This window comes from Panthera leo, chromosome D4 (genome assembly GCF_018350215.1).
Source record: "Panthera leo isolate Ple1 chromosome D4, P.leo_Ple1_pat1.1, whole genome shotgun sequence".
Classification (NCBI taxonomy): Eukaryota; Metazoa; Chordata; class Mammalia; order Carnivora; family Felidae; genus Panthera; species Panthera leo.
Genome location: NC_056691.1, coordinates 44,702,683 through 44,725,188, shown reverse-complemented (window position 1 = coordinate 44,725,188; position 22,506 = coordinate 44,702,683). Strand labels below are relative to the sequence as shown.

Genomic DNA, 22,506 nt, shown 5'->3' with positions numbered 1-22,506 from the left:
TGTTTATTAGAATAAGTATTCAAAAGAGGCCGTCAAGTGCAAATTTTCTGACTCATTCAGTAGCACTTGATTTGCTTTGAAGTTTGCACAAGAATCAATTTGGTTAAAGATTATAGTGTGGCAAGTTTCTCCTAGGTGAGAATTAAAACACTGAATCTTCACATGTCAGTTTGAACTTAAAACACACATATGTATCTTACATGGCTGGATGTTAATTTGGGCAGTTGTGATGTTACTCTCCCATCCCTCCATGGGCCAGTTCTGTGTTTCTGTTTACAGAACTTGTACTTCCAGATATCTAAAATTTACCCATTTTAAATATTTGAACTTTCAAAAACAATTAATGAACTGCTTTGCTAAAATGAGTGACCTCTGGATAGCCTTCCTGTAGGGATTTGCAGTGGCTTTGGAATTCTAAGTTTGTAACTTTTTCCAACTGCCTTTTTCAAGATGTTGCTCTGTTAGAAGAACTGCTCTTTATCTGGTAAAGAGTAATTTTATTGATGAAAATTTTATTTGTACACGTCAACAGTATAATTTGCATGGAAATTCACTGTTCAGGATAATATATCACAGTTGCAACTCTCACAACAACTCTGAGAAACTTGAACAAGATCAGAACATCGCTTTTTCATGGAATAAAATTGTTTAGTTGACATAGGACAGTGTTTTAAAGGAGCTAAAAACCACATAGCTAGTGAACAAGGTCATTAAGTTTGCCTTTTTTTTTTTTTAACAAAAAAACAAAGATTGTCGTGTGTGTAAACAGAAATGGACCAGGAGAAATGATATGGTAAATTAAATCAGAGAAATTTGGTTTAACCCACTGTAAGCAAGAAGTTGTGCCACGTACTTATGGGGTAGAGATCAGCAAATTATAGCCCTTGGACCAAAGGTGGTGTGCTGCTGGTTTTTGTAAATAAAGTTTTATTGGAACACAGTTATGCCCATTTTTTTTCTTTTTACATATTGTCCATGGCTGTTTTCATGCTTCAAGGTCAACATCAAGGAGTTCCACAGCCTGTGAAGTTTCAAATGTTTACTCTTGGTTTAGTAATAGTAGAATTCTTTGTGATGAAAAGGGCTAAGAGTCATCTGAATATATTACGACTCTACGAAGCAGATTTTTTATGTTGGAGAGTAATGGATGTTAGGACAAAACAGCAATAGTTGGCCTAGAATTCATTATCTAGGTTCAGTCCAGGACAGTTTGGAATTTTACATATATATATCCAGAAAATAGCATGCCTGTTACCATAGGAGCAAAGTAGCCAGTACTAATAGCCATAAAAGGCAGTTGGCATTTCTTACTGGGAATTCTCTGAGGTCTGGAATATTTGAAGTGGTCATAGATTCCCTTGGCTGTATCATTTCAGCACATCTTTAGAATAGAAGCTTGGGGCATCCATGGAATGGAGTCTGTCACCTCCAGTGATGTCTGTGGCAGCTGAAAGCTTCTATTAATAGGCATTGTTCACTCCTACAAGGTTCATTACTCCAGCGATTGGGCCTCCAAACAAATCTTGATGACAGCAGCCAGACCAACTCCTTCTTGGTCTTTCTTTAGCAAAGCTGTAGCCAAGAAAAAGAAAAGCACACAAATTTCAGAGGCTGACTTGTCAGACTTTGGGTTTATTGGCTTCTAAGGCGGTAGCCTTGGGACTACTGACCGAAGAGGGATTTGAATGATCCTTCTCCTTACTCTGACATACCGTGCCTTGGAGATTCTCCTATAAACAGTACATCGTGTCACTTCAGTCCCAGAACAGGCTTTCTCGATATGTAAACGGACTGATAGTACCACTCTGTATTCACCAATGCTAACTGCAAACTCTAAATTCAGATAACATTATGTAAAGTATGTGTCTTCACATGGCGCCTCTTGGACTCTGTTCACCAAACGGCACACATCCGTACTTGTTCTGATATGGAAGCCAGAAATGGCAGTGCCAGCTGGAAAGGGGAGTTTGGTTTCGGTCAAAGGGCCTGCAGTGGTATCCTGTAAGAAATAAAGTGGAATTATGGGCCAGATCACTAAAGCAAGAGATTGGATGCAAATATCTCAGAAGGAAGAGGTTCTAGTTTCCTCTAATATGTATCTTTGCGTCGGTACCAGAGAGAGATCATTGAAATGCATTTCGTAGGACCAAAGGTGTAATTCATGGTGAGCTCGGACTTAGAACCTTATTAAAATGGAATGCTATGCCTCTGGTGGCCCATGATTATATGAAGCCCTTATAGGCAACTGCAAGAAAATACTAGCCTAGAGTAGTGGTCCTCAGTCTGGGGTGATTTTGCCTGCCTCCCCCCTCCCCCCCCCCCCCCCCGATATTTATCACTGTCTGGAGACTTTTTTAACATTGTCATGCCCTGGGCATATATGTTGAGGGTGGGGTGGTACTGGTATCTAGTGGATAGAAGCCAGAGATGCCACTAAACATTCTTCAAGGTACAGGACAGTCCTCACAAGAGTTGTCCAGTCCAAAATATCAATAATTGAGAAACTTTGGACATTGAACAAAAATTCTTAGCTGAGATTTCAGCTTATTAGGGCCAGGTGTTCAACTTTGGTGAATGCCTTTTGGACATGAAAAGGGAGTATTTCTTACTGCTTCACGATGGTCTCCATTAAGTCAAGAAACTATATTTTGTTTTTTGTTTACATTTCAAACATTAGTTATGTAAAAAACTTTTTAAGTACAGAATAGGTTTATATGAGATGATAAAACACAACATGATCCCAGTACTTATTTGTACATTTCCTTCAACATTTGAAATATAACAGAATGGTTTATCCATCAGCATATCTTCTGTAGAGAAACCAGCTAAAAGAGAATGGAATTTTTTCTGGGCTTTCTTCCTGCTTATATTATCTGTTCCTAGCTCCCCCCCCTTTTTTTTTGTCTTTTTTTAATGTTTATTTTATTTTTGAGAGAGCTGTGAGTGGGGAAGGGACAGAGAGAGAGGGAGATACAGAATCTGAAGCAGGCTCCAGGCTCTGAGCTGTCAGCACAGAGCCCAACACGGGGCTCGAGCCCACAAACTGTGAGCTCATGACCTGAGCCAAAGTCAGAGGATTAACCAGACTGAGCCACCCAGGTGCTCCTAGCCCCTTCTTTTTGTGAATAATACTGCTGTCACACAAAGTTTAGGGTCAGTTTATCAGAAAGTGATTATTTAGACTATAAATACCTGAATAGAATTCCAACGTCAGGAATTCTAGTTTATATTTAAGTAGAGTGAGACAAAAGTTTTGTGAGAACTTACTGTTTTTGGTAATGTATGGTGCTAATAATTTAGAGATTTTTATTTAGAACCCTTATTCCTGGTAGGTTTCATTAGTAAATAAAAGTATTTTCCAGCTTTCCAGTCTGAACTTAGATGTAACTTTTTACTTTCCAGATAAATTTTAGTTGGTTATGAGATCTATGAAGGCAAGAGAAAGGAACAGACCAGATATTCTAGACCACCATACAATAGTATCCCTGAACTTCAAAAACCCCAGGAGGGAGCAGCTGGGGAGTGCTATATTTTCTGTACTCTTGGTGAGCTAAATTTGGTTTGGCAGAGAATTTTGAGGAGTAGATAAGGCTGTGTAAGTAAAGCTGCAGTTTTAGCCAAAGAAAACAGACTGTAGATTTGGTGACTCTATTTGATTTATTAGTGCCATATGTAGGGCCTTTTGATCTTCAGGATTCAGTAAACCAACGAATTGATATTTATCAGAACCCCATCGCATGGGAAGAAATCTTAATTTGCCTGTAGTGTTGATACTAATATAATCATCCAGCACCTGCATCCTATTGATGATAATTGTGTTAGGTTATATTAAATTTTAATGATAGGTACAGATGAACATTAAATACAAGTTTGGGGGTAGCATTAACGTTGGAAATAATCTTATTTCTCAAGTATATCAAATTTGCTTACTTCAGTATATAACAAAATCTCTTTCTGGGAGTGCAGGAACTGCATGAAGTGATCGTGATTTTCGAACAAAAAAGGGAAATAACTTGACATTGATGATACCACATGAACAGATGTTATATAATTAAGGCTACTTACAATCTTAATTTGTCAGACAACATAAAGAAGTTCTAATTAAGACTGAAGTTTCACCCGCTTCTGAATTTCTTTGTCATACTTTTGTAAAAGTAGCAAACCCACAGGACAAATCTTTCTGCCACGAAGCCATCAGCATCCATCTGTTTTTGTCTTTTTACTACTAAGACAAGTTAACATATGACAGCAATATATATATATGTCTGTAAAATTGACATGAAATGTCAAGAACAATATCATGGCACTAGTATTTTCTTTAAATAGATCTTTTTCTTGAGACTCTTGGGGTCCATGTTTTTCTGTGTAAGGAAAAGCCTATGGGTCTCCATCAGTGAGATGCTCTAAGTGAATTTCACTTTATTTTTTCTGTGACTTCTTAGTTATTGCTTGACCAGGCAATTCTTGTCTGTAAATGATTTGTACTTAGATTAACTATCAGTTTTTACTTCTTATCTTTGTCTAGTCTGTTTGTATAGAAGTCCTTTCTACAAAGTCTGTTATACCAGGCATTGAACTAGGCATTTTATAAGCCCTCTGCTCCAAGAGAAGTTTAAAGGGGGCAAAAACTCTTTTTGGATCAGTCTAAAGGAGGTTGCCTTATTTCTTGAAGTGTCAAATATATTTCTGGGAATACTGTTATGGGGGGAGAGGGTGAGTAAGCCAAACAGAATCTTACATAACTTTTCTCAGACATACTTTCACAGTTGTTATTATTGATAACAGTAGCTACTTAGACATCGTTTATTTAATGCTCTATTTTCATGCTTTATGTACATTATCTATATTCTCATACTAACAGTGGGAATTAGTACATTGTTAATTTCATCCCCTTCCCCCCCACTTTAGAGATGAAGAACCCAACACCTGGAGAGATAATGTTACCTGCCTCAGGTCACATAGCTAGAAAGTGGTGGAATCAGGATTCACCCCAGGACTAATGTTTCTAGAACCTGACCCCAGATCATTATATTATTCTATTCTTTTTACCTTCACCCTATAGCCTTTGAGTGTTCAAAGTATTGACACTTAGGTTTAAGCACAAAATTCATGCCAAAAGTAAGCTATAATTATTTTAAAATTGCTTGCCATTTTTTATAGTCTATCCTTTTATCACAGAGCCAGTAACTACACTTGGCTGTCTGCATCTCACTTACTAACACATCTTACTGAAGATGAATCTCAATAAATGTGCACATATACCACACACACACACACACACACACACACACACACACACACATCTATATGACACAGCAGTGTTGTAGGTGTAGTTCATAGCCGTGTCCAAACAGTGCCCTCTGAGTTTGCTCTTTTTTTTTTCTTCTTGTTTACTGGAAAATGTTATGGGAACCCCACTAATGAATAGGAGCTTAAAGTTCATGTTCAGTATTTCCACCTTTTAACCCTACCACCCTTTATTTGTACACAAAAACATGATCTCTGCAGTGACTTTGCTCTGTTGACGGAATAGGAGTGTATTACTGATAGGATGGGCAGGTCGTACAGTTTCAATACTCGTGAGACAAATAGATCTCGAACCTTGAAATGTCCATTTCTTTACCATGTGCTTCATAAAACTGCGGGCTAGAACAGGGGGTTTACTCAACTGACCTAAGTTGGTAAGTCGGAGTTACTTTAGAGAAATGTTCTAGAATGCTAAAGCCTCATTAGGCTCAAGATCCCGGTGTACTAGGAGAGAGAGTTAAGTATTTGACATCTGATCTCTCTAGCAGAATGTGTGCTCACCACACATAGGGCAGTATCAGATGGAAGAAGCCAGTTTCTAAAACAGTTTGGGGTGGATGTTTGCTTCTGATTAGCCTGTGTGTGTGTGTTGGATGAATGAGCAATTGGGAAGTCATGACCATGTGTTTGCTGTCATTTAAACTGCCATTCTAATCTAAATATACATGTGGGTGCCTAAGGAGACTTCTTTCTTTTCAAGAGGATCATTCTTAACAGCTCTCAACTCCTTGCACTTTGGGGCACTTCTGTTTTCCTGAGGGCTACTCTGTTTTCTTTTAAAAGAGGTGAGGATGATTTCTTTGCTTGCTGTATTTCTGATTTTTAAAGGCCAGCTGTATGTAAAGTTTATTTACGGTGAGCAGCAACTTCATAGGAAAGACAGCTTCTACGATGTTCTACAAGGTAATGAAAGAAGGGGGTAAGCATGAGGAGATGAATGGAAGACACAGGGGGTTTCTCTTTATAGAAGAATTCAGGAAAACCTTACTGATTTTAGGTCACTAATTTGCATATAGCACGCATCGATCTAATTAAAAAATTAGAGAAGTTTATAAAATAGGGATGATTTTCTAATACGTCATCATATAATGGAACCCTGATGTGCGTTTTTTCCCTCAGACTGATTTAAGGTAGAAAAAAAAAAGGTACTGTTCTCCCTTGACTTCCAAGCATTTACATGTATTTTATCTACCCGGGAATTGTCCAAGTCCATATTAAAGAAGTTAGAAGTTATACATATTGAAGTTTCTTCTACTCATGATTGTAATAGTATAGACTTCCTTTTATTTTCTTAAAGAAAGCTAAGGATTAGATTTGTAAAAATCTTACTAATCTGAAATGAATCTTTTCATCCAGAAAAGAATAATACTGGTCTTTCATTTTATCATAATTATATAGCTTATCATATTTTGAAAAGCCATACCTCCAAATGTTTTTCTTTCCCCATTCACACATTTTTAGATATAAAAGCAAACAGTATAAAATTTAACTTACTGAAAAATAACACTTGTCATCTAACTACTAGAGGATTTGATAAAAATTAGTTATCTCTTAATTACAGATTACAGTGTTTCCTTAATATCTTTTGATAATCCCAGAGAGATGGTCTTATTTTTAAAAAAATTATTGCTATGCAGATTCTTACACAAATACATGTATTTAATTGTCAGTTTGTTTCATAGTTATACTGTCTGCCTGTTTGAATGGAAGTTGCCTTACAGATTAATATATATGAGAAAACAATATATGTGACAAAAACCAAGTTAAGTAGTAACAAAATTTAAAGAACATAGGATTTATTCAGAGTTGGGCAAAGTTTATACATGGGCAATAAGGTCTACCATTTTTATCCTAGAGAAGTATGAGAGTTATGTAGTTTTATGTTGGGATATCAGAATGAGCGGACATTCATTGGCAGAAATAAATTTCCCTGGAACTATATTCCAGGAGAATTTACCCTATGGGTCTCTAGATGTCCAAATAGTTAATGTTTTATATAAGTGGGCAAAGTAATTTCATGTAAATACTAATCTCATAAATTAAAATTATTTTTTTCTGATGGGGTAGAACATACGGTTTTTACCCAGGCATGGAAATATCTAAAGACTTAAGAAACCTTTTTTTTTTTTTTTTTTGGAATAGCATTTCCTTTTTAAATGTTTTCATTCCAGCATAATTTCAGAGAAAACAGAAGCTGATCATAATAACTCCCTTTCATTCCAGGAAGAGTCATATTTAGTAAATTCTATTCTAGAGCAGTGAGCAGAGCCTTAGTTTTGCTTCACAGGCAGCTCCTCTCGCCTTCCCTCACTTCCCTCCCCCACTGCTTGGCCCACACTCGGGGAATTGTGCAGTTTGCCTAGTTCATCAGGAAGTTTATGAGAATAATATCGGTATTTCTAATTTTCTTTCAGGTTTTTAGTTGATAAGAAAACACCGCTTTCTAGACTAATTTGCCTTTCAGGTTTCGAGCAGTCAGCTGGTAAAGAGGACTTGACCTGTTACACATTTCACATTGTTATAAGATAAAAACCAATCTCTTAGGAGATGTTTAAGTCAAATGTAATTAAGTGGAAAGAAGAGTCTGTGTTTTATACTTGCTTTTCAGCACTTGGTCTTTTATGTGTAGTGGACAAAAAGGTGATAAGTAGTCTTTATAGGAAGAAATTTGCCATATGATAAGCTAAAGTTTTAAAATAAAATGTATGTATTTGAAACATGCATGCCTGGATGGGTATGGTTAAGGATTCTAGAATTGAGCTTTTCCTGAATAATGATTGTACGAGTAGGGAATGCTCTTGTTTCATGAAGATTAAAAAAAACAAGTGTGGGTCTTTAAATCATTCTTGAGATATTGAAATTGAATGCGTTTCTGAGGATCAATTCAGAAGCAGTTCCAAACCATCCTCTGAGAATGCCATAAATCATGTGTGCTGTGGCTCTAATTGAACAGTGTGAATCTGAATCCTCATTAACTTGTCTGTAAGGAAGAGAAAATTGAAGAGAGCAAGGAAGAGGGCCGAGGAGAAGACCTTTAGCCGGTGCTGTCCTGAGCTGCCATTGTTGAAGGACGTCCTTTGAGCTAATTTCAGTCCCATAAAAAAAAAAAAATCTATTTAGTGATTAGTAACCAGTGGATAAGAGCAGAAAGCCCAAGTGAATAAAGGCCATAAATACTGAAGTCCTTGGGATAACAGCCTGTAAAACTGTCAGAAAGCATTGCTTAAGTGACAAAAGATAGCCCAAAGTAACAAGAAGCCTAGCTCGCTAGGCAATACGCCATATTCTCGGACACAAGACATCATGTAGTTTTGTCCAAAAATAGAGGTTCTTCTTGAATCCAGTACCTGCCCCACTTCATTTATTTGTAGTGGCTGGTGCCTCTTTGCTTTTAATTTGTGGTTGATTGCATTTGCGAGTAGGAATCATGATGCTTGTTAAAGATAGCAGTGTTTCCAAAAGTAGAACTATGATTACTGAAACTTCTGTTTAGATCCATCAAGATCTACTTACTTGCTGAGAATGTTTAGCCTAACTAGAGTGAGTGGGTGCGTGCATGTGTGTGTGTGTGTGTGTGTGTGTGTGTGTGTATTTTTAACAGGCAGATGGTTAGGAATTAGATGCTGTTGAGTGCCTTTCTCTTGTTTTTAAATTAAAGTCTAAAGTTCACAATTCTTAAATATTTCTCTCTAAGGGAAAAATAAGTAAATAAAACCAGAAGAATGTTAGTCTATATTATAAACTATCTTGTTTTTACTGTACAATATTGAGATCACAAATGATTAAAGTCTTACCATCCTGTACTTTAGATGTGTTTTCGGAGTTAGAGAAAATTCACGATAATGGAGTCAAAGGTCTTTATTCCAAAACTCCTATTGTTCTATGATGATGATTTTATGGCAGTTGAATTACAATGTTAGCAAGCAAAATGATACATTTTACAGTTTTACAGTATAACCTTCAAATCCCACATGTGCGTTTTAGAGCTGTGTCTTCAGTATATTTAAAGAGTTGTGCTTCTTCAAGTTAGAGAATTTTGTCAACTTATGGGCATTTGCTTTTCAGCATCCCGGCTGTGAGAACTGGAGGTGTCATTCACTTGAAGGGAGCAGATGTTAAAGGTTCTTGCCCCTGCCTCCCTAATCCCAAACACCCTTGAAGAAGAGAAACGTCCTATTACCCAAATAGGCATCTTTCTGATGGTGAGAAAAGGCGGTAAAAGGCAGTAAATCTGCCTTCTCATTATGAGGTGCAACAATAGATTGATTTATGAAGAAAAGCAACTGTTGGGCTTATATGTGTGCATGGAAGTGTAGGTTCCTTTAGAGTCTTATAAGCAGTAGCTTTCCTCCTGTTCTTGACAAGAATTTAATATTACTAATAAGGAATGTGTTGATCCCAAATGCCACAGTTTTTAAGGGGGTACATTAAGAAGAAAACAACAACAAAAACCCCCCACCTCCTAATGTGTTCACATGAGAACAATCTCTTAAATGGCTGTGTTTTTGCTATTTTCATTTGTTTTCATTAAATAGAGGGGAATTCTTAAAGAGAGTTTTATTTTTATCAACTTGGTGTTAGTACTTAACACTTTAGATAGAAGCTAATGTAAGTATAGCATATTTAGATGTTAGGCTGTTTATAAAATTTTCAGTTCCCCTTAGTGTGTAATTTTCAGCAAACACTATAAAATTATCAGACAGACCCACAGTAAAGATAATCTCAAATTGCGGGGAGGTCATGTTAAGCATTTTGTGTTGAGTTTTTAAGATCTTTGTGCACTTTAACATCTTTTAAATAAGTCTGTGTTACCTCTTATTTGACAAGGAGCTTTGTTAGAGTATTTCTATTTAACTTCAAAGTTAAAATTTAAGCTCTAAGTAAATTTTGAGTGTAAAATATAAAATACAAAAATCTGGATGGTCTCTAAATAAACTGATATGACACTGCCTTGTGTATTTAGCACCTATCACTCCAGAATTTGTAATCTATGTGATATAATTAAGATTTGAGCAGGCAAATTACAGAATTCAAGCTGATAATTCTCTATAGAGTTGAGGTTAAAGCTCATCTCTCTCGATAAACTTGTATCCCCAAGGTATGTATATTTCTAAATTGTAGCAGTGACTGTGCTAACATTCCGTACAAGAAGGCACATACAAATACTGGAAAAATTAAAAAGAAAATAAGTAAGGGTTCTATTATTTTCTTCTACCCCCACGGATTATCTTACATACATCTACATGCACATGCATGCACATACCCACCCCCATGGAACTTTGGAGTGCTGATCCAGAAGAAAGGGATTCAGTGTGTTACCTGGAAAGCACACTGTTATTTTAATTAGGGAGATATGGGTGTGTAAAGACTTAATGCTTGCAACTATCAGCAATCTTTGTGATATAAATCATAGACTGATAATGAGAAATGTTGCGTTTTGACCTGGTGATGATCGGATGGTTTTAAATCAATACTTTTTCCCCAGTGGACTTTGGTTATTTTGGAAGTCAAAGTACCACGGAAGGAAAGGTCTTAGCAAATAAAATGGAGTCTTGATGCTGCTGCTAGGATAGTAAATCTAAGCTTCACATTTAATGGGGGAAATTCTCTAAGATGTCCAAAGATTAAAATTAATAAAACTTCTTGACATTTGTGTAAGACTATAAAGGTTCTATAGCTGTCCATCACATGCACTATGGCTGTTTTAAAGTAAGCCATTTTTTTAAAAAAGGTCTAAAGTTAATGAGAAAATGCAGTTTAATGTCTTGACAGATGATCTCTTCAGGTGTATCTGTGCTTTACTTCATTTCAATTAATTACATCTTTTTGATACCCTGAACTCATTCTATTTAACTTACTTTAATATTTTAAGTTTTATAATCCAAAACTGAGAGTTACAACCGCATATAACATACTTTTAGGACTTTGTTCAACACTGCCCTTATATGGCGAAAGAATGCAACAATACTTTTACAATATTTCAGGCGTCTCCTGCACTGCACAGGTGGGTTATTTCACAAGGAACTGAATAGTTGTTCTGACAACAGTTTCAGGATCTTATTGTTAACTGATGAGCAATGGCGTTCTAATGTTCAGTGGTCCCTTCAATAGTGGTTAATTATGGGGCAATTCTGCGAGGAAACTTTTTTTTTCTTTCTCTTTTGTGAGACATTACAGCTCTAAACCCTGTCACTTGTAACTTTTTTCTTTCTCTACCCTAATCCTCAAAATACACGAGAGAGAGAGAGAGAGAGAGAGAGAGAGAGAGAGAGCGCGCGCAGTTAAAAGATAAGTCTCTGGCTTAACAACCCAGTGGTATATTTTATGGCCAGTTGTGAAACACAACTTCTATGCACATGGTCTTTGCTCACGGAATAACAACATGCTTAGAGGGAGTGCAACTGTAAATGGTCTGTTTCCAGATAATTTCTCATTCCTAAAGCTCTTAACAAGTGTGTGATTTGGGGCACACATCTGGAATATACACCATCCTGCCACAACCGGATTTTTTGGAAGATCATATGTTCTGGCCACAATAGTCAGTAGCAGCCTTCCAAGTACAACTGGTGATGATAAAAGAGTTGGGGCTCTTGTGTTTAAAAGAGAGGAAGCTAAAAGAAAATTATAGCCATCCCTAAGTGTGGAAAAGGGTCTCGTGGAAAGATTTATAGGCCCTTGTTCCCCAAGGCCATTTCGTTTCCTAATGGGATTCTGTGTTCTCAGACTGGGGGTGATGGGCACAAATGATGACAGCATTTAATAATAACAGTGAAGGTGACAATAATAAGGAAGAAGGCGGCAAACGCTCAAAACAGAGGCACCACAATCTAAAGCCAATTATCTGGGCTTCCAGGATGATTTTGTCCGTAAGTGGGATATGTAACAGAAATAAGGCTTCTGGTTTGCTAACGGGAGAGAGGGCAGTTCTTAGGATCTTGCTCTCTTACCAGAAAATGACAGGCATGACAATAGCTTTTGAAAATGTAAGGGCCCCGCAGGCTAAATACACTTACAATTTAACATCAAGTTCATTTCATTTGTCATAATACCTGCAAATGGGGAGGGTTTGCCAACCCTTTGGTCACAGGCTTGAGTAACTGTTAAGCAATAAAAGTTGTAGCTTCCTATTCCGGTGTCCTTTCCCCACTTTCTCTTTGTTTTCAAAGAAAGACCTGTTGGCAGATTATTTAAAACATTAAATCTATTTTTTTTTTCCCGAGGGTTATGTATGGATTGTATAGAAGAGCTGAATAACAAGAGTAGATCACTTTAGAAGGTAAATAAAGGATCGTAGCGTGTCACTTGATGTCAGTCTTCTTGATCAGTACCAATGTCAAGAGGATCAGGGCCATTCTAGGAGAAAACTCCTTGCTGTTTTAAGCAAAACTTACTGAACTAGTGAGGGGAGTAGCCAGGATCTGTTGTAGTGTTGATTGGACAAGTGTTAGAAGCAATTGACACAGGCACATTCAGACCCAGGGATGAAGGGTTTTATCACTGGTTTGTTTTGGGTACCGATCACAAGAAGTCCCTCATGGACAGAAGGATATTCAGTGCAGCTTCGACAGTGACATAGAAAACTCTGTTCCCTGACTAGTGTTATCACAGGGTGTTAGTGTGTTCAGAACACTGCTTTAAATTAATTCTGCTTTTTCAAGGTGTAAGTGGAAAGAGAACTGGATTAGAAGTCAGAAAACTTGGATGCTAATCCTCCTGACTGTTACCTACTGGCCGCTTAATCTTACTGTGCTTTGGTTTCACCATCAGTAAAATGGGGATAAAAAATATGCCCTTTTGTCTTAATCAGCTTGGGCTGCTGTAACAAAATACCACAGAGTAGGTGGCTTACGTAACAGATTTCCTATGTTCTCCAGGCTGGGAAGGCCAAGTTCAAAGTGCTGCCTGATTTGGTTCCCCTGTGAGGGTTTTTTTTTCTTACAGCTCCGTCTCACTGTGTCTTCACATGCTGGGCAGGAGAGCTCTTGGTGTCTCTTCTAAATAAGGGCACTAATCCTATCATGAAAGCCCCACCCTCATGACCTCCCAAATTACCCTAATTACCTCCCAAACGCCTCATCTCCAAATACCATCCTGTGGGGGTTTAGGCCTTTAACATATGCATTTTAGCAGAACACATTCAGTCCGTAACACTTGCCTTTCTAATGGTCAAGCAAAGGAAATAATACGATAGATAGAGTGACACAAAGATATATTATCTTTCTATATAATAAAGTTTTGTTCTTTTAGCATGTTTATTTTGAAGCGGTTATTAGTGTAAAAATCAAATGAAAATAAAAGTTCTCATGTCTGCCCTTTTGATAATTCTTGCATCATTCTTGTGAGATTAACTTAATCCGTGTTATTTCACAACTTTTTAATACTTAGTTCTTTGCTTGCCTGCAAGCTTACCTGTTGTTGACATACCTATCACAATATATTACCTATCAGTGGAAATTTGGTAAGAAACTACACTCCTGTAATGAACATTTCCCATAATTGTTTAAAATGGTTATGTCATTTTTCTTTAAAAATGAATTAAGTGTATATTTGAAAGTTGAGTTGGATTGTCTTCAGTTTCTTATAGAAGAGAGACTAAATGAGGTAGTCTTATTTTTTTTCAGTTATATCAAGATACAGTTGACGTATAAAATTGTATTAGTTTAAGGCGTATAATGTAATCATTTGATATGTGGATATATTGTGAAATGATTGCCACTGTGAGTTCAGTTAACATCCATCATAAATGAGATAGTCTTTTAAATGGTATTATATGCTGGGGCGCCGGGGTGGCTCAGTCGGTTAAGCAACCAACTTTGGCTCAGGTCATGATATTATGGTTTGTGGGTTCGAGCCCTGCATCGGGCTCTGTGCTTACAGCTCAGAGCCTAGAGCCTGCTTCAGATTCTATGTCTCCCTCTCTCTCTCTCTCTCTGCCCCTCCCCTACTTGCTCTCCGTATCTCTCTCTCTCTCAAAAATAAACATTAAAAAAAATTTAAATGGTATATGCTGAGGAAAAAAAGTGTCAGATGATTATTAATTTTTAGTGAAGGAAGCACTAAACTGACAAGAACCTAGTACTCTAGTCACAAAAGTTGATAGAGATATAAATAAAGTGTATTACATTTGTGATTTCTTTGTTTAGCACTCACCCTTGACACAGTCTTTCTGGATATTTGTGCAAAAAAGATCATTTTTATTGCAGGCTCTGTGTTTTCTTTTACTCAGCAAGGCAGAAATTTTGTGGAAAACAAGTAGCAATGTATCTAAAATCATTTCTGTTTAACTAGTTATATTCTCTCCCTTTCCACTGAAGAAAAAAAAAGGCATATATTATTCTCCCCCTTTTTTCTTTATTTTGATTGCTTTAAAGATCAAGCTGAAATTCTGTTCAGAAATACAGCGGCCTCTGAGAAAAGATGGCCTCTTCTGCCTTCTGATCACCTAAGGAGGAAGCCTTGCTCCCAGCGTAAGAAACAATGCCAGATTTACAAGCCCTCTCGCGTGACCTGCCTTGACAGGTGTTCTCTTCTGAAGCACTTAACTCGTACGAGTTGTAAACATGTGGTTTTTCTTACTCATCTTGAACAAAAATAATCCTCCGTAGAAAATCCATTATAAAATGATTTCGCATAGCCATTTAATGTTGAAGATTCCATTGCAAATCTTGGTAGGCCCATTGTTTTGGTAGTAAAGATAGATCTTGTTTTAGGCAAAAGAGGACTATGGGGTCTATTGTAAGTAACAGTAGCAACCAGATGTTGATTAGGTAGCCCTGTAACAGTAGTGGGCTAGGGATTTTGATTCCATTGCACAATGTAACATTATCACTTCCACCTGAGGTTCAGTGCCCTCGCTCTCTGAGGACCTTAATGCTGAAGCAATAGAAATTGAGATGATTGTTTTTTATCTGAATAAAGTCAGGTTTTTATTAGATATTGGGAAAGGCTTGAGCAGGCAAGGTGAGAGAGATTCCCAAGTTTAACACTCAGTGAATGCTTGATAGGATAATGAGTGTCATAGAACTTGAGGTGCTTAAGCCCAGACTTCGGTCCCTGTGGAACACAGTGTTTAAACTTCACGTCTAGTGTTTGAGAACTTAGGAGGTCAGTTAAGCATGTGTCCTTTGGGCCTAAACAGGAAGAGGCCAAAACTTTTTTTAGTGGGGCAGATTTTGATATTTCAAAAACAAGTATCCAATTAGTAATGGAAATAATCAGAACCTCACTGAGGTTCCCTTACACTTAGGCTTTGGCACATATACATGTAAGGAGGGGACAAGAGGAAGCAATGATCTTTTCAGTCCTTGGGGTCTGTAAAGATCTTAATCTAGCTCTATGGTGAACAGTTTTTTAAAAAAAAAAACAACCTTTCCTCATTTATAAAGTCATCCTTGATTTGTGTTTTTGGAGAGTAAATCTGATTTTATTTTCAAATAAAATACAGACTTAAAGTGAGCAACGCTTTTTTGCTGTTGCTTGTTGGATGTGATAAACCGTAAGACTGTGTCAGCCCCATCTAATAGCAGAATAGCTTTTTGAGCAGTTAACATCGAGTCGAATTCTGCTGTGGTCTGGTTAGGTAAGTTTAAGGCCCACCCACTATGACGTGATTTTTGTACATGCTTCTTAAGTGTCTTTATTGAGTGGTAACTGCATTTTTTTCAGGGTGCTTTTCTTGCAGAACACTTTGATGAGAAGGCAAGGATGCTACTTCTAGAAACATCAATCAGTTTCTATTTTTTCTCATGATGCTTTTTTTTTCTCTTCCGCTTTCATAAATTTAAGATTCTTTCCAAAACATGCTTTTGCGTTTAGGAGAGAAATGATTAACCTAGTATCAGTGGTGTTCTGCTTGGAATTTTCATTAATACCGGTTGTTGAGCTTTTACAATATAAATATGCCCCGACCCGCCACACCAAACCCATTGAGTCAGAATTTCCATATATATAGAATCCCCCCCTAACTGATTCTGATGAATATCCATGGCTATGAATCTCTGGATCCTTGATCAGCGGTTCTTAAAAGTCGGGTTGGTCCCCAGAACAGCAGCTGCGTCACCTGGGAACTTTTATGGAATCCAGGTTCTCATCCCTATTCCAGAATTATTGACTCAGAAACTCTGGAGTCGGACCCAGCTGTCTGTGTTTTAACAAGTCCTGCGGGTAATTCTAATGCCCATGAAAGTGGGAGACTCACTGTCTTTGATCATCCCAAGGGGTCTCCTTGGCTCCCAAACCACAAATCCATGTTCTGGTTACAAAAAGCTCCCAGGACAGTGAAATCTGCTGTCCAGCATTCAACATTGTATCCTTTTCCATTCACCTCTGTTGCTTTAAACTTTCTGTGTTCATATTTGCAGTGAATTAAGCACTATCGCCCTTAAATCCTTTGCGGATCAGGCGTGGTGTTAATGATAAACATTGAACGAAAGCCTTTTTCTCCTGTTGTATTCTGTTCTTTACTCTTGGTCAATTTTCTGATGGTAACTGTGGAATTATTAACCTTGTTTGTGGTTAAGAAGCTAAAAGAAGGCTGCCTGCAGGTTTGGTTCTGGCCCTGGCATGATGCTTGAGGCAGATGGATCAAGTTTGGCAGGGGGTGGTTGGAGAGATGGCCACCATCCCCTCTTGCTTGCCCCATTAATGTCACTCTCAGCACATAGCTCTGGCAGAACGGCTCCTTTGAGTCCGGTGCAACTGGTCCGGCAGGAGAGGGACCTAGAGCTCCCTCCACTCACTTGTAAGGAAACCTCCTTTTTGGCTCCCACATGGTTTCCAGAACTCTCAAAAGAATACCATTTGCAGACACTTTTCATGGCTGAAAAGAGCGCCGTGGAGAGGAAAAGGAGTGCTCCACGGCGCCCAGGGGAAATGTTTTGCAGCTGGGCATTGCACACGACTGCTAGCCCAACGCCCCGTGTGGTGGGCAGCTCACCTTTGTGGCTCGACAGTGGACGCGCCACTCAGCAGACACGAAGAGCGCCTCACACAGGCGTTTGTGCTTGTGAACCACCCCTTGTGTGTGGGCCACAGACAGCAGCGTGGAGGACATCGTACGGCACATCTCCGGTACCTCTTGCAGCGGTGAAGGGTTGGTGGCCGCCTGCTGCTCATTAGAGATCCTGTCTGGCTCTTTTCCTGCGGGATGAGTGGTAAACTGCTGACACCTGTTTTCCCATCCAGCCCGAGGACGTGAAGTGTGCATTTGGAAGGCCTGAAAGTGCTTCCTTGTGTCTGAGTCTGGATCTCGGTGTTGCCAGGAGAGGAGGGGGTTGGGAGTCGGTGGGGGGCAGGGAGATGGAACAGTCGGTGGTGAGAAAACCGCATTATCGACGGGACTGAGGTTCTCCTCATGGAGCGGCTTCCGTTGGTGCTCTTAGTTTGTCTTCCACGTGGCCCTGATAACTCGGGCGCCCACTGAGCAACGTAGAAAGAAGATAGGTCCTGTACATGAAAAGACCTCATGTTTTTCTCGGATAACATGAGTGTGTAGGTGAGGCTGTGAGCACATTAGAAAGTGGGTGGAAATAGCCCACTCTTGCAGCCAAATGTACCAACAGTAAGTTATGTTAAATTTGGCCTAAATCCGTAAAATTCGACTGTGTTGATGGTATGATCAAATTCTTTGCACTGTTCTGTCCATGCATTTGCTCTTCCCGTTTTTACCTACTGCAAAGCCTTCTAGAAAGTGGCAGATGGTGGAACAGAGGGCCTGATGCTCTGCCTTCAGTCACAGATACAGAGTGCCTGCTGTATGCAGTGCTTGATGCTAAGTATGAGGTGATAACAAGAAGCACCAGAGAGACCCCCGCACCCCTGCCTTTTCAAGTCCCCGCAGTCTGCTGGAGGGAAAAGACACATACATCACAGGTCACGCGACACTGCAGCATATCACAGAAGCAAACAGATGAGAGCCACGTTTTCAGTGGGTTTGGAAAAGGAAGACACCTGTTAGTTGGACAGGCCAGGGAGGGAGTGGCATTTGTCCTGGGTATTAGAGGATGAGGAGAGTCCATGGTGAAGGAGTGGGACATGTGTATGATGCTTTCTCCCTGCATCTGTAGGCTGTGGAATTAAAGGGTGCTTTTTGTTTTTAAATTTTTTTTTTTTAAGTGGTGGCAACATTTCCCCATGACTCATTTGTGAGACTTGGCCAGATCTCCTTGTGAACATTACCTCTATTTGCAAACTGTGGATGAATGGGGTTAGGGTTGGGTCATGGCCTTGGACCAGAGTGAAATTAACTGGCTCATAATGTGATTGAACCAGTGACCTTGGCCTCATTACCACTATGTTTTAACCGGTTGAGTCCATCAAACATTGCAGAAAGGGCAATCAAGGTAATCTTTTAGAAGGACATTTGGATAGCAGTAAACACGGGCGTGAAATCAAAGCCAGGTTCTTCCCTCATGTAGCACCCAGGTGTTTGTCTTATCATCCTTGAATTTGTATACTTGTTTCTGCGTCTAGTAAAAATATGGCGGACAAAACACAGAGGACAGCGTGACTCTCCTGTGTCACCGCTTTTGGCCGAATGCATTGTGTTGCCATTGTTCTTACGCAGTGCCAGACTGTTTTTGAAGAGCAGAATATTTGGGGGCAACAATGTTGTTTTTAATTTTGGATGTGTGATGCCCCCCCCAAATGTATTGATTATGGCTTTCTCTTCTTCTTTCAAGTCTGAACAGCCCAGTCCTGCCAGTTCCAGCTCCAGTTCCAGCTCCAGCTTCACACCATCCCAGACAAGGCAACAAGGTATCAGTATCTCCCAGGCAAACTGGGAGACATTTTTCTCATAAAACATCTTAATGAGTTGATTTATGGCCTTATTTTCTACTGTTTTATTATTTGAATGGTAACTTGGCTTTTATGCAGTTGTATTTATTTCCCCTAGGAATGAACTGGAGTATTGTTCTGATGTATGAGGCCGGCCTCTAGAAATTCCCCCTTTTCCAGTCCCTGCCTTCAGAGTCCCATTTTACAAAAGGATTATAGACATAGCCCATTCCAGGGAGCTCCCCAAGGAAATACAATAGCAAAAGCTGGAGTTGAGAGGCTGCGACATAGAGAAATAGGTTTTTACTCTCCCTCCTGGATGTCTTTCATTTTATTTACTTATTTCTTCTACAGATTAATAGACCTGTTTTCTTTGGCAAGTGTTAATTTGCTGTCTTTAAAACATATTTTCCCTCTAGTTGAACTTTAAAATAAAGAGATTTAAATGTAAAGAAATCTAACATGTTTAAACCAGAACATTAACTAAATGTGTATTTTACACATTTCCATGTGTGGAAATCTTCAAATAAGGTCTCTCTCTTTTTTTTTTTTAAACATGAAAAGTGAGATCGTATCAAGGAATAATTTGGTTTGAGCATCATGTTGCACTTTCCCTTTCTCATTGACCATACTCAATTCCTGATGGTCTTCTGTGTTTTGAAAAGGATTAAATTGTTGTATGTATTTGGGCTAAGGCTAAGCTTCCAGGAAAAAAATAAAAGACACTGACCATTTTGGCTACTCAAATTTCTTGTTACACTCACTTCCAAAGATATAAGCCCACTACAAAAGCAGAGACATTTGGGTTTTGCAGAGTGTGAGATTGCGAAGAATCAACGCTTATTTTAGAACTGACTTAGTGATAGCTGAGATATTTATGTCATAGATTAGACTTTAGGACTCGCCTAATCCAGAATAAAAATGCCTCTCTCACTTTCTTGATTGCCTCCACAGTGTCTTCTTTAACATTAAAGAGAGTGGTCTTGTTTTCATCACATTTAGAGCAGTCAAATGAAAATAAGCCATGCTGAATCTGAATTTTTTTTTCCTTCCCCCCCCCCCCCCAGTTATGTCCTGTTCAAGAATAAAACTAGTTATGGCTTTCTCTCTCTCTCTCTCTCTCTCTCTCTCTCTCTCTGTCCCATCTTATGCTGGATACTCTCTTGAATTTTCTGGGCATCTGATTTATTGCATGGTTTTATTTATGTAAATATATGCTGGTATTTTGCCAGGAATTTCTTAAGCAAAATAAAAATTGGCTGCACAACATTGTTGCTTGCCCAAGACCTGGTGACCAAGATCAATATGAAGATCAGAGATAGGACCTTACACCATGGAATTGACATACTTTATAATCTGAACTTGACTGAAATGCTTGCTTGACCTGAAATTGACCTTGAAATAAAAGGAACAGCTAAACCTTAATAGATCAAAAACTACCACACAAAGGCTGCATTGCCAAGAACAAGTTACAACCATGGTGATTTATTAGCCTCAACTTTTCAATACATGGATTAACCTAACAAAACATTCAATTTACTAATAGACCTTTCTGTTCCTTTTTAGATGTAATTTTTCTTAGAGAAAAAAAATACACAGTAACACATTCCTAGGAAATAGAGATTTTCCGATGAACATCCTGGGGCATCTGTTCTGAAAACAATAGTGTTTTGGTTAGATATGACATTCCCGAAACTACCAAATTTGTTTTGTAAATTGTATAAGTATATATAATAATGGGTTTGTTTGTTTTTTCTGTGACCAGTGTTCAGTGCTGGTGAGCAGTCCTGTGTGTCTAATATGACTAAGTGTGTTTGAAGTCACGTGATTGATTGTGTTTACTGTCATTCCTCAGGTCCTTTAAGGTCCATAATGAAAGATCTACATTCGGATGACAATGAGGAGGAATCAGATGAGGCAGAGGATAATGACAATGACTCCGAGATGGAGAGACCTGTAAATAGAGGAGGCAGCCGAAGCCGCAGGTGAGTGACTTCCCAGGGGTGCAGCTCCCTGCGGTGGAAGCCTGCCCGTTCCCTAGCCTTCCCAGTGGAACCACAGCAAAGGTGTGAAACCCCAAACCCCATGCCTGCGGTAACTGGTCACATTCGTGTCCGTTGGGTCCCCTTGGCGTGCTTATATTCACCTTTACAGGGAACTCTGTATCCCTTTTCTCAGGGAGCAGAGGTTTTTCCTCTAAACATTCTATGGGGAAAACATCCTATTAGGAGTCCTTGTTCTTGAAAGCATACGTCAAGGTAGCAGGACTGACAGCTGAAGTAAACTCCGTTCTCATTTGAAGAATGTGCATAGTAAATCCGTTGCTATAGTCTCAGAATTTAAGGAAACATGTTTGCTGTTTGTAGCTGGAAATAGTAATTGGCTCCAGTGAATTATGTGTGTGACCTAATTAAAACTAGGATCACCTGTGTGTGTTTTCCAGAAAATAAATTCCTTTTAAGTGTGCTGACAATTAGGTTCCTTAAGTAGCTTTAATGCTGTGAGGCATAATTCCACATTAGAAGATGGTAATTCATGTCACTTATAATTAATAGTCAACTTGAAATTGCCTTGAGGGTTTTATTTCTTTATCACGAGGAAAACAAATAGGCATGCTTACTTTAATGTGTTTGAGTAGAAAAAATATGAATCTACTTGAACTTAAAATCCAATTACATTTATAATACTTCGCATTAAATCTTTTCCCATTACCCATTACTGTGTAAAAGGCCCTAAAATTCCTTAAAAGAATACCATCTTAACCCAAACTGGACAGATCATGTGTTTCCTAATTGGTATTTCCTCAGCGTCCTTGGAGGAGGGCTCCTTGGAGTATATGCCCTCTCAGACCTCTCGGTGATTCTTCCGTGTGGCCACTCAGTACTTACCCTCAATACCTCTTCCTCTACCTTGTCCCCCAAACTCATCGATCTGTGTTTTTTTTTTGAATAGGAGAAAATAAGGAGCCTTATGTCCTTGGCTTTGTAACATTTCCCTTTAGAATTTTTTAATCTGCCAAGAAGTAAACTAAAGGGTAGGACAGAAAGACCTAAAAAAGGACCAGAATGTGGCCGTGAGCATATTTTATAACAGCCCCAAACCCTGACTGCTCTCACATTTACCTGATGAAAAACGCATGACCTATTGAGCCAATTTCCAGTGATTGTTATTTAGAAAATCTAGATGTTCTGTGACTGTGGAGGCTCACCCCGTTGGTGCCCCTTCCCCTGAGTCCGTGCAGGTCAAATCCCACACGCTCGCGTGTTGTCTGATGCCATGCACGTTTGTTAGAGATCCGCGTCTTTCCCCCGCCTGCCATGTGCCGTTAGCACAGCAGCGCCTGGGTAACATTTGGTCTTCCCTGCACTTGTAAAGTCCCCACTGTTTAATCAGCTTAAATACTCAGCCTTACCACTTCAGTCA

The 22,506-nt window shown here is 38.8% G+C and overlaps 1 protein-coding gene across 2 annotated transcripts in view; it reads left to right on the top strand.

Annotated features, from left to right (window-relative positions):
* Positions 1-22,506, top strand: part of MLLT3 (MLLT3 super elongation complex subunit) — a 285,760-nt gene that overhangs the window by 245,128 nt on the left and 18,126 nt on the right. For both annotated transcript variants that reach the window (XM_042914009.1, XM_042914008.1), the window contains exons 6-7: positions 18,987-19,062; positions 20,939-21,068. In XM_042914009.1, the coding sequence (XP_042769943.1) occupies positions 18,987-19,062; positions 20,939-21,068 (206 nt within the window). The remainder of the gene's footprint in view (positions 1-18,986; positions 19,063-20,938; positions 21,069-22,506) is intronic.